We start from the raw sequence: 13,589 nt of genomic DNA, 5'->3' as shown, positions 1-13,589 counted from the left end.
TTTCGACTCACAGAGTTGGAGACACAAACTGTGGATCATCCGAAGGTATTATATCCAGTCTCTGTCTTCACCTGGAGCATTTGAGCTTCAAACTCAATACTAATGCATTCGAACCACTGATCTATAATAGAGAACTGGATAGCTCATGACGTCATAGAAGTGAAGCCACTACGCCGCCATATTGCTATTCCCTAGTACTCGCAAACGTTCTATTGAATGAATAGGAAATAATACGACTTTAATGAGAAAACATCACCTAACAAGTCAGCGTTTTCATATCTGACGTCTCACTGTACTTTCTCACAACGCAAACGTCCTAAGCATGTAAACGGTTATTGTTTAATGTCGGGAATTCGCTCTGCTTATTAAAAATATACATTGCAGTAGCGAACATCATGAACATGATAAACATCGGACGTTCACCATGTTTACAAATGACAAAATGCTCATTCTGAAAACTAAAAGATTTATGCTTTGTATACATATAATTTGCCTTGCACAGTTAATAATTGTTTGTGCTGTTTTGTTATACTGAGGAAAATCAGGTAGTGTTATAGTCAGATAAATGTAATTTAAGGCACTTAATATAATAGAATTTGCGCGATCTTTAAGAGTTTAAAATAGATGTTGCTCACTTAGGGACATTAAAATATGCACATCATAACTTGGAGAAATAACGCTGACTAATTACATTTGGTACGGATTTAAAGACATCAAGCTTTATTTCCAAGATTTTAATTTCAATACAGCATAGAGCAATATAACATGCTTGTATTATTTATTGTATATTCGAATCAATTTCAGATACTAATTCCAGATATATGTTCATGTTTACTATTTTCTGCATAATTCCTTACGTTAAGAAATATATTTTGTGTCTGATCAAAACGTCGGCAAGTGCGCAGCTGACACACCCACCTGAACGATTTCAAAACATTGCTTATCCTGCTCGAAAAGACGATAAACACTGCAGATAAGATTTTAAGTAAAAATTAATTTACATACACATATCATAAAAACTAGTCCTGTGTGACTGATACACTTAAAATCGGGTGATTTTAGGTCAGCGGTTTCGCTGTGAGTCAATGGTGCTCTCTGTCGGTAGGGAGTAGTAAGATCGAACACTTCCGGTGGCTTCACTGCCTGACGGCAGTTTAGAACGCAATGAGCGATCCAGTCATATATATATAGATCAGTGATTCGAACCCACGCCGGTGTTGTGGACGTCCTTATCGCTGTCGCTATGGTTACAGATGATATTCGTGATATTTATATTTTAAGATGTTTTCTTGTTAGCATTATAGATAGTTTGTGTTTCTGGCGTAGAACCAAACTTTATTTATCTTACATTAATGCTGTATATTAAGCAGATACAATCAAGATACCTGAGGAAAAAAGGAATTGTTGGTCGACGCCACCTAGCGTGCAGGCGTGAATTAGCAAAGGGCGATTAATCGGTTCGCAATCGGTGTGAAAGCAGCATTCGTCGGCGATTCACCTCGCGTTTTCACATCGCGCTCAGTGTGGAAAGGCCTTACCTTAAAAAGTGGTTTGACGCTGATTATTCGACGTGTATGAGTGTCATGTGATAGTGGTTGTCAGTACCAAACACTGATAATTGTGTGCACAAAGAACCAATATTTTTAGTTTAATGACTTGGCCATATTGATGGGGCTGTACCTAAGACAAACACTGTTTAGATCACAGTTTAATTACACTGAAACTTGCATTCTGTTTGTCTGCTATTTAACAGTATGTAATCAGTCTTTTTCTTTCTTCTCCCTCTTGTACCCAGGCTAGACAGGAACAGGAGAGAAGAAAAAGCCAGAAAAAGAGTCATTAAATATGCAGTGAAGAGCAGCAGCACTTCAGGCGTAGTGAAAAACTCACTGCTGTCAGAGCTTCAGACCTGCCATCCACTGGGAAACACCAACTCCTTCCTTATTCTGAGAGACATAGGCAAGTATTTGAACACAGGGTGTTTAGATGAAAACACAGGGATGAGTAGGAAGCTATTATGGTTATTCTGTCAGTTATAAACACAATGCAATTTATCAGTCTTTACCCATTACTCAATCGTGGCGTATCACCTCATAAAAGATTAATGCAACTGACATGCCTAAAGACACCAAGCGCTTTGATTCACTGAACAGTGCAGCATACATGTGATAAAGCAAACCTGCAAAATTACTTACAATTTTCTCATTTAAGCAGTATAATAAAGCCCTGTTGTTAGCTGCATATTATGACACCTCTAATTAGGCACTTTGAAATTCTTTTTGTAGTATTAATTTATTAATTTTACTTTAGTACTAGCATAACTGATTACATTTAGACCTACCACATTATTATTTCACAGGAATATTAGAGATAAAGCCTCTTTCTGTGTAGAATTGCTTACTTGTAAGCTGTTTCTGCTGAATCTTTTTTTACGGTAACTATGCAGACCATCATTTAGTTCTGTATCTCCCCAGTGTAGGTAAGGGTTTTTCTTGCCAAAGGTTGCCTGCATCATTGGCTCCATTCTGGGACATATATTTGTTGCCTGCCCTAATGCAAAAATCCCACTGTATGTGAGCAAAGAGCTGATAGGAAGCCAGAATTAAATTAGCTTTGAGTGGATCCTGGCATTTGAGAGATCCAAAGCAATGAGCCAAAGAGAGAAAGAGAGAGAGGTATTGGGTGGGGGAAAAAAAGAAGATGGAAAATGAGACAATTGTAAAATAACTTCATAACTGGGGCCATTTACTATCATGTTTATGACATACACGTTTTCATGTCTACGTGTTTCATTAAAAATTAACATCACGGAGGTAATATGTAGCTTTTAGCAGAGAAAGCTGACTACAGAAACTGTAAAGATGAGGAAACCACACTTCATGACTTCACATTAGTCACTCAAAATAATCATCACCATTAAAAGTAAAGGGTCTAGTTTTTGTGCCACTAGCGCCTAGATAATGACTGTTTACAGAACTCACTAAAGAAAAACAGACATTTTTAGCATTCAGTGCTGCTGAGTATATGTGAATGGCTGGTTTGTGTTGTTTCCACATCATGTTCCACTATTAAAAACAGCAAAAAAGAACAGAAGGAAACTAAACTTAGAACTATCATTTAAACTTAGTGTACTATCAGAATAATTCTAAAGCTGAAATTTTTTAAGGTTGAAAGTTTCCATTAGTTGCTTCCATTCATTTTTGCTTTAAATGCATTTCAAACACAACAGTCCTCCTAGTGGAGAATATAAGTAACAGCATTTTTAATTCAAGAGGCATATACAGTATGAAAAAGAAAGTCACTGAGTGATAGTGGATTAGAGCTCATGAATATAAGATAATAAATAATAAATATTTAAAAATTGTATATTTATGAACATTTATCACATTATGAATGTTTGAAGGAATAGCATGCAGAAAACAACTTTGAACAGCAGATGGCAGCATTGTATAACAACTCAACACAACTCAAAGAATATTAATCTGCAAGCACTTGACCAGATTTCTTTCTTTCTTTCTTTCCTTCCTTCCTTCCTTCCTTCCTTCTTTCTTTCTTTCTTTCTTTCTACTGCAAATGTGTTGTAGGTATTCATGACTCTTTAATTATGTCTTGGCTCTGAAAATGAACTTTTTACTGATCAAAGGAACTATTTGGCTCAGATCTTCTGAAGCCACCAATACCTGCTTTGTTTGGTACTTTCAGGGCACTGTTCTTTATTCATGACTTGCGTTTATAATACCTGAAAGGAGACAAGGTGGCTACAGGAGAGGAACATGAGAGAAACAGCCCACATTTCATTAAGGACACCCATGTGTTGTATATTAATGACACCTATATGTACTGTTTACATTATAATACTTCTATTCTGTACTTAAAGTAGCTGACTAAGATGGAGTGACTACAAATATTTCCTACTAAAATTAAAAAAATAAAGTAATATAAAGTTAATTTTGTTCACAAATCTTGCCAACATGATTAAATAGCTTTAAGGACTGTGATAATTCTCCTTCTTGAATCATTCACATTCACAGACCAGATATTTAGTCATTAAGCTGTCAAAAATATGCAGGGGAAAATTAATTTACCAACAGTTTAGATTCCACTGTAATCGTTTGCAAAAATTAATGAAAATAGAGGGCCATTACTGTGGCAGATTTATTGTTTATAATCATAATTATTTATTTCCCACATGTAAAACATTCAGGTAATGGCTGAAATGTGGCCAGTACATCTGTTAAGGATTACGTAATGTGAAATTGATCTAGATTGTTACATTCTTAATTGTATATTTTTCAGTGCATGTACAGAATATGTGCATAGTGACATACACACATGCAATAGGTCTGCATTTATATGATCTGCTAGGGGTTTGTGTGTATTATCATCTGTCCCCCTCATTATGTGCATCTGTGTGTGTGTGTGTGTGTGTGTGTGTGTGTGTGTGTGTACATGTGTGACACAGAGCAGACACACACAGTGCCAGTTTCCCCTGTAGAAGCATCTCCATGGTGTTCATTCACTCAGTATCTCTGGGTTTGGCTGGCAGAGGAGCTGAACACTCCTTCATAGACAGACACACAGGCTGATGCTTAATCCGCTTCATCAATGTGTATGGTCATATTTGCTCCGGTAAGACCTCTCTTTTTCTAAAACCTTCAAGATTCATTTTAAAGCATTAGTTGGCACAATTATACCACTTATTTCAACCACTGCTTTGCAAACTTAGCTAAAATAAAATATGTATTCTTTATTTATATTCATTTATATTTATTTATTCAATTTATAGAATTTTTTTTTTTTTTCTGTGCAATATTAACCAAATAGAAATATGAAGTGTGTCAGTATGTAATTAGTTTTGCTCATAATTTGAGAGTCACAAGATAAAGTGTTTAATTTAAGTAGTTTCAGCCAGTAATTTGTGCAGTTTCTCATGGTTGCATTCTTAAAATAGCGTTTAAACGCACGCAAATGTGTCTGTCAGAAATCAGGTTTAATTATTAGCTGCTCTTTGGGGTCGCAGCGTCGGCTCCCTGTTTGTAGTCTCTCTTGCTTGAATAATTCATCTGCTCTTGTTGAAATGTGCAAAAGATCGATGCCATCCAGCTCTTTGACAGACTTTAATGATGAATATGAGCTGAGCTAAATACAGCATGATTGCATATTTGTATTTGCACGTACTATATCCATGAATATTTACGCAAATATGAGGTAATTAGTGTATGTGTGTATATATACATGGGTGTGTGTGTGTTTCTGGGTGTGCTGGCAACCCCTGGGTAACCTTTGCATAATTCACTGGGTCTCATCAGAGACTCATCAAAGAAGCTACCTGTTTTCTTCATTGCTTCATCTGTTCTGTGTATTCATAGTTTAAAGACCTTATTATATGTTATATGCAATCTCTGTACATGGCATGTGATATTGAATAAATATTCACATATTTCCAAAGCAATTTTCATATATTCTCAAAAAGATATGACATAATACATTTTTTAAAAAACTCTCTATGTCTCTATGTCTTTGACACACACAGACCCACACACTCATAGCATAAGTATTCCAGACTGTATTTAATTAATATACACAGTGAAGGCTTTAAATCTTAATTGAAATGGCCTGCTTCCTTTCACCTGCTGTATCATAGTATCAGAAGAAGAGACACGCAGAGAGAGAGAAAGGGATTGGGGAGAGAATAGCAGGAGACTTGGACACATTTCTTATCAAACACCTGTGTCCGCAGAGAATAAAGCCCTGGCACTTGTCCAGTAAACCTCCAGCCCTTTCATTCATTATGCCAAAGGCAAAACTGAACCGGTGAAAAAATATTCAAATCGTGTCAGACAAATGTGTTAGTGCCTGGCATCCAGGTCTATAGTAACGGTAAGGGTTAGTGGACTTAAAAAGCATCTGTGTCTAATTTTGCACGATTAATTGTGCAGCAGTTGGATGAGAGGTCATTTAAATTGACCTTAATTCAGAAAACTGGAGGATAATTAAAACAGAATGTTTTAATGTTCTGTGAGGTTAATTTGTCTGGACTTTGTGTGATGAAGTAAAGCTGCTGATGGGGAGTCCAGAGAGCTGGTCTTTGACCCCTCCATATATAGGCTTATATCATTAATATTTTGCTTTTTTCTCCCACAGCTTTTTGCTGTTTTAGCATTTGCAACATGTGGGGGATATTCTGGCCAGATAATGGTTAAAGTAGAATGTTTGGACAAAACCCAAAACAACATCAGCATCAGTTTCAACTACCCATTCAGGTAAGTGTTCGTAATGACCACAAACACAGTATAAGTATTATTCTGCATGCTGTACTGTAAATATTTATTGTCAGTTTACTTAAAAGTTGGTTTGGTGTTATTAAAGGATTAGTTCACTTCCAGATTATTTCCTCGACAATTTACTCACCCCCACATCATTCAAAATGTTCATGTCTTTCTTCAGTCAAAAAAAAATTAAGGATTTTGAAGAAAACATTCCAGGATTTTTCTCCATATAATGGGAACCAATGAATTGAGGGTCCAATATGCAGTTTCAATGCAGCTTCAAAGGTTTCTACACAATCCCAGCTGAGGAATAAGTGTTTATTTTCTATAAAAAAGAAAATGTATTTTTATCTACAAATGCTCATCGATGCACGTGACTTCGCACATTACATAATCACATTGGAAAGGTCACGCGTGGTTAGTTCTTTATCTGTGTACTTCTGGTTCAAAAAGGTATAGGGTAAGGTGAAAAACTCCATCCCATTTTCTTCTCCAAGTTCAAAATCATCTGACATTGTCGTTTTACCTTTTTTGGTAAAGGGTGTTTGACTTTTTTTTGCTTGTTCGCTTTGTAAACACTGGATCGGTACCTTTTTTAGAAAATGGCCAATCGTTTTGCTAGATAAGACCCTTATTTCTCAGCTGGGATCATGTAGAGCCATTTGAACCTGCATTGAAACTGCAATTTGGACCTCTAACCAGCTGGCTCCCACTGACATCCACTATATGGAGAAAAATCCTGGAATGTTTTCCTCAAAAATCTTAATTTCTTTTCATCTTGAATGACATAGGGGTGAGTAAATGATCAGGAAATTTTTATTCTAAAAGTGAACTAATCTCATTGCAGCCACTATTTTGAATTCATATGACAAGGCAAATACTATTACCTCAGTAACACCCAATTTTGGCTACTTTTACTTTTAGAATAATTTTAGAATAAATTAATCATAGCTAACTGCCAGATATGTATAATGCCGTCAGCTGAAGAGAGTGACTATTTTCAGAAGGTGTTTGACATATTAATGGCATTCCATTGTCACAGTCTTGACTTATAAAGAATACAAAAAGAAACTGTGCTTGAAATGAAAAGATATGCTTGAAACATATTAAAAAAGGGAATTCCTATGTTTTCTCTTTTTAGATTGCAACAGGTACACTTTAGTACTCCTCTATGTGAAGGACCTAGGAAAGAGACTCTCTTTCTGGAAGGGGATTATGCTTCATCTGCACAGTTCTTTGTCACTGTGTCAGTCCTGGCTTTTCTCTATTCCCTTTTGGCCACAATTGTTTACATCTTCTACCAGAACAAATACAGAGAGAAGAACAGAGGTCCAGTAGTTGTGAGTGCATTTCAGAATTTCTATATGAAATGGACGCTGTAAAAAGAAGTGTGAGAGCACATACTGTGCTGAAAAGCTCAGTATAACTCAATTAAATCATCAAGACCCTCTTTCTGTTTATACTCTTCTTATTTTCAATCCCCATAGGATTTCTTGGTGACTTTAGCGTTCTCTAGCCTGTGGCTGGTAAGCTCAATTGCCTGGGCTAAAACTCTGTCTGGGGTGAAGACAGCCACTGATGTGCATCAAATCCTGCTGTTAATGTCTGCTTGCAGAGCCCAGGAAAACTTATGTGAGGTCTTGCAGGAGCCCATCTGGACAAATCTCAATATGTCTGTGGTGAGTAGATTATTTTTCCACAGCATCGATATGGGAGAGAGAAAATCATAGCAATTGATTAGCAGTTGACCATTCAAAGGTTTGGGGTCAGTAAGAAATTACTACTTTTATTTAGCAAAGATGCGTTAAATTGATCAAAAAAGACATTTATGATATTACAAAAGATTTTTATTTGAAATAAATGCTGTTTTTTTTAAACAATCCTGATTATTGAGGTCAAAATATTAAGCAGCACAACCATAATAATAATCAGAAATGTTTTCATTTTCACCAAATCAACATATTATAATGATTTCTGAATGATCATGTGACACCAAAGGCCGCTGAATATTCAACATAGCTAATGTTATACAATATAATGTAAACATAATGTTTCACAATATTATTAACTGTATTTTTGTAAAATAATGTATATTTGTACAATACAAGCAGCACTGGCAAGCATGAGAGACCCCACATTTCGACCCCACATTTTTGAACAGTAGTGTACATTTTTACTTTACACTCTGTTCATGTGAAATAAAAATGTACATTAAAAATCCAGCATTGATATATTTTTTTATTGTTTCATAATTACGTGGGCTGCACATAATTTGGCGCCAACCAGAATGCCACAACTGTCTAGTAGGGCTGGGTTTTACAAAAATTTTACAGTTTGATTTGATTATGCTCCACAAGGTTGCGATTCAATTTTCTCCAAGAAAAAAAAATCTTTCAACTAATGCTGTAAAATATACATGAGAGTCAGTTGGTACTACACTACTGATTCGTATACAAATGTTTAAATTACACTCAATAACGTTTTTTATCATATTAAGTTACAATACGAACTTTAACTTTAAATTACATAATTATATTTCCAAGGAGAAATTCATAATTATAATGAATATGTTGTATTGCGCATATATATAGCAAAATGCTTCTCTCTAGAGTTAGTTTTTCTAGCTGACTAATGAGTTTATGGTCACCGAATACATTTTTTTTCCTGAGGTAAATGTGACGTTATGTGCCATATTGTTTACAAGCTCCCTGATAGCACATGTACATCACAGAGATGTCTATTATACATCTGCATTTGCATCTGCAAGACGTATTTTGTTTAGAATGTTTGCTCATAATACGTCTATAGGACATTTCCTATCAGATGTCAAATAGACGTTTAGAAAATGTCTTTAAGATGTTTATGATTTATAATTTATGTAAAACTGACATCTTAAAGACGTCTATCAGATGTTTGTACACAGCAGATGCTTTCCAGATGAAACGCTCTTCAGCAGACATCTTGCAGATGTACGTGTGCTATCTGGACTGTTATATTGACATCTTCTCCGTGGTTAAAACACTGATAGAGTGAATACATGAGACAGGATACCGATTTTGGTAAGCTGTACTCTTTTTTTTTTTTTTACGTACCTTCGGATGTTCATTCATGTTTATATTGTGCTGTAACTGTATCAAAGCCGAGGAGATGATCAGTTCACATTAGCTTTGCACAGCTTCTCTTGAACAAAAGTCGCTACAACGATCTCTCACTCCACATTAAACAGCGCCAAAATGGTATTTATTGTAAATAAAAATAATAAAACAGACAAAATTTGAAATCTGAGACTGTTTCATATTAAAAGTAACACATCACAAAGCTTATTGCGATTGGGATGCGTGCTACAATGTTTCGTTCATGAACTGAAAACAGGCTAGACAAATTGATTCTTGGAATTTGAGAATCAATATAATTTCGTAAAAATGAGAATCGATTAAAATCGAGAAATCAATATTTTTTACCCAGCCCTACCGGCTAACAACCACTCAAAAGCACCCTACAAACCACCCAAAGTGCCCTGTAAACACCCTAGCAACTTCTCAGACTTTTTAAAATTCTTAAAAATGTTCTACATATTCAGACAAGACTTAGTTAAGCCAAAAATAAGTATATCTTGACAGACTTTCTTTTCCTATAAATATGACCAGGAAATGTTGCATTCCATATTTCTAATTCATCATTGTCTGCTTACAGGCCTTTGGCTTTTTGAACTTCTTCCTTTGGGCTGGTAATATCTGGTTTGCCTACAAAGAGACAGGTTTGCATAAGTCCGTTCAGCGCTATCCCTCCAGAACTCCCTCTGAGAAACGCGGCAGCTTCAGGCAGTACAGTCAGACCAGTTTTGATCAATCTGGAGCTGGTTTTGGCCAGAGGCTCTACAACCAAGGGAGTTTTGACTTATCAAGCGGAGGCTTCAGCCTACCCCAAACCAATCTAGGACAGCCCATGCTGTACCGACAGGTGGGGAGTCCCACATCCAGAGGTCCTCTCATATTCGTTAATGAGATGTGAGAGAGAATGTAAGAATAGAAAGGAGAAACCCTGTTGATTTTCAGTCATAACACTGATGATTTGTCATTGTGAATTGGATATTTCTATCATGTGATGTAAAAAATTGTGACATTTTTGTAGATATTTGTGTGTATACTGTTATTTATTTGTTTACTGTATAATTAAGTGCCATTGAATTGAAAGTTCTACCTTGATATAGCATATAACTTTTTTTGCATCTTTATAAATATATATACACACATATATAAAGATATATACAAATATGCATATGAACAAATGAATTTACCATGTCAGATATGGCTGTCGATAATTTGTGAAGTATTTAAATGGCTTTTAGCATAGTATGCCTACATTCTAATAGTTTATGCTTTGTGTTTAAAGATATCCTTTACAAAAAGTGCAGTGACTGTTCCATCGGATGGCAATACTTTGCTATGGCCTGTATTTTGAAATGGCATTTACTTTTTGGCTTCTCCAAAGTACTTTAAAGCATAACACAGTATTACTATCACAAGATGTGGTGTTCTTTTTGTTATGTTTCTGCTATGAATAATGATAATTACCAGTAGAGCCTGGGAAAACAAATGGCTTGAGTCAGAGAATGACATGGAAACCCTGTGAACCAAGGATGATGTCCAGTCGGAGATCTTTTTAATGAATCATTTTGTCTGACCGTACAGTGTTCATTGAAATGCATGCAAAAAGATGAGATCAAATCCAACGCAATAAAGTCAGTCTGTTGTGCCAGTTTATTGTAGCATTAGAAATTGTACAAATGTTACTATGTAATACTGATTGCGTCGTAAAATTAAGTAATAAAATTCTTCTAAATGGTTGTTTTATGTATTTCATCATGACACATGCTACCATTACCAATTCAGATCGTTCCTGGAAAAACAATGAATATTAAATGAACAATCTTAGTGGAAATTACAGCAAGAAACACAGAAACAGCCCCGTTTGGGGACTTGTAGTGAATTATCTTTTATTATATCAGTGCTACTCTTGTGCTGTTTCTTTGTTTTGCAGCGTCTTTTACAAAAAAGACAACCTCCACGGCTGAAGCTACTTGTTTTCCCCATTAAGCCTTTTAATGAAAGGGTATAAGGGAGCAATTAGGATCTTTTGGCCTGTCAGAGCCCTATCAGAGCCGTGTGGTTAACATCTCTATATCTGCAGAGTATATCCAGCACTGCAGTGAAGCTAACTGTTTGCAGCTGCCTAGGATCCAAATTGCAGCTTTTAGGTGATCATGAGATTTTAGCCACTGGCATGTTGCTTGTGCCAAATTGAAGGTTACCACTGAGAATCTCTACAGCTGTTCAATTACAGGCCTTAGACTAAAAGAGTGCAATGAGCGTGATTTAAAGAGCTTGGTAGAAAACAGAGAAATAACTTTAGAAAGGCAGTAATGCATATATAATTTGGGTTAACAGGTGTCAAACACAATACATACATTGTAAATATTGCCAATATACATATTTTTATAATATTGAACAGTATTTCTTAAACTGTAAATATACATTATAGTGCAAGGCTAGCTAATAGAAACAGCTCACCCAAAATAGTTCAGAATTTAATTTAGCTTTACATCACTTGCTCACCAATGGATCCTCTGCAATGAATGGGTGCCGTCAGAATGAGAGTCCAAACAGCTGATACAAACATCACAATAATCCACACGACTCCGGTCCATAAATTAACATTTTCAAGTGATAAGCTGCATGCTTGTTATCAAAATGCATCATCATATTAGTTTAGAACGGTTTTTGCTTGTAAATGGTGTTTCATCTATGCTTATTTCTCTCCTGTTTCAGGTAAGACTGGAGAAAGCAATATTATGGTCAGAGGACTTGCGTTTTAGCGATAAGTTGTTTGAAGTTAAAGACGTCTTGATGATCAATGTTTATTGTAAATACACAGCTTTTCGCAAGACGTTATACAATGTTTTTATTAGCTTAGTTTGGACTCTTATTCTGACGGCACCCATTCACTGCAGAGGATTCATTGGTGAGCATGTGATGTAATGCTAAATTTTTTCAAATCTGTTTTGATGAAGAAACAAACTAATCTACATCTTGGATGCCCAAAGGATGAATAATTTATTTATTTATTTATTTTTGGGTGAACTATTCCTTTTAAATTACTCCTTTAGCGCTTAGTCAGTTAATTGCATAATGGCAAAATTAACATCTTACATGGTGACACCATGATGATGTCGCAGTGGCAATTATGTTTTACTCTAGGGGACGCAGTCTAAGCTAATCATGGACTCAGCCGAGCAAATAAAAAGACGTCATGGTGTTTGATATTAGGAGGTACAAGTGTACGTGAAGAGGAGGCTGGACTGACCCTCGCTGTTCCTCTACTGCAGTCCAGTTTTTGTCATTCTGTTCATCCATCTGTTACTTCTGGCTCTTCGACAGGGTCATGGTCATAGGCTTAAAGATAAAACATAAAGCTACAGATACACACAGAACATGATTTTAATTGCAGCCACCACCAAAACCACAAACCATTACCTAAAACCACAAATAAATGTTATCCTGATTTATAATTGTCCCAAAACCTGCTGTAGAAAATTCACAGACTACAAAAATGCATGCATTAAACTTTAAAGCAATATCAAACACTACAGAATTATACTTTGGTTGAAAAATATGAGTTTGTAGGAAAATGACAGATGTTTACAACACACAAAATGATATAATTTTGATATAAGTACATGTTGCATAAAAAACACATGTGAAACAAGAAACTATCAAATACACACACACATAATCATCTACACAATGGGGCAAATGCTGTGCATAGCATAGCAGGATGCTGGCATAAATGGGCATCTTTCACAGAAGGGGATGAGAAATGATAAAAGCTTTTTTCACTTTCCAGTTCCTGCTGCTCCACTATCACAATGTTTCTTCTAACACAAATCCTCTTACAAAATTCATATGCATCCCATACCTTTTGCATTTTTGTGTTTTACTGTTTAAGTGTTGCTTCCCTAATCAGTGTCAAACTCTGAATATTGTTTAAACTGTTTATCTTAGTGAGTCTTCACATTTGACAAGTATTTAGATATTAGGCCTAAAAAATTCTAATATTATATGTAGTACTCACCTCATTGCCATTTCAAATCTGTATGACTTCCTTATCCCTGTGGAAAACAGAACTCCAGTCTTTTTTAAGGTATGTGTCTATAAATCTGCCTTTCATAATACTGTACGGTTTCTCTGAATATAAATTTTCCTGAAATGACAAACAAGTGATTATAAAAGGTCACATTAACATCTAAAACAGCTCCCAATA

At 35.6% G+C, this 13,589-nt stretch overlaps 1 protein-coding gene across 1 annotated transcript; it reads left to right on the top strand.

Moving 5' to 3' along the window:
• The first annotated feature begins 4,475 nt into the window (after positions 1-4,475).
• On the top strand, positions 4,476-11,107 carry synprb (synaptoporin b). The gene is made up of 5 exons (XM_051111706.1): positions 4,476-4,629; positions 6,145-6,263; positions 7,411-7,609; positions 7,757-7,948; positions 9,963-11,107. The coding sequence occupies exons 1-5, from the start codon at positions 4,606-4,608 to the stop codon at positions 10,278-10,280; spliced, it is 852 nt and encodes a 283-aa protein (XP_050967663.1). The 5' UTR covers positions 4,476-4,605; the 3' UTR covers positions 10,281-11,107.
• Positions 11,108-13,589: the final 2,482 nt, after the last annotated feature.

This window comes from Labeo rohita, chromosome 6 (assembly GCF_022985175.1).
Source record: "Labeo rohita strain BAU-BD-2019 chromosome 6, IGBB_LRoh.1.0, whole genome shotgun sequence".
NCBI classification, from domain to species: Eukaryota; Metazoa; Chordata; class Actinopteri; order Cypriniformes; family Cyprinidae; genus Labeo; species Labeo rohita.
Note: the sequence above shows the minus strand (reverse complement) of the source record. Positions and strands in the feature narration are given on the sequence as shown.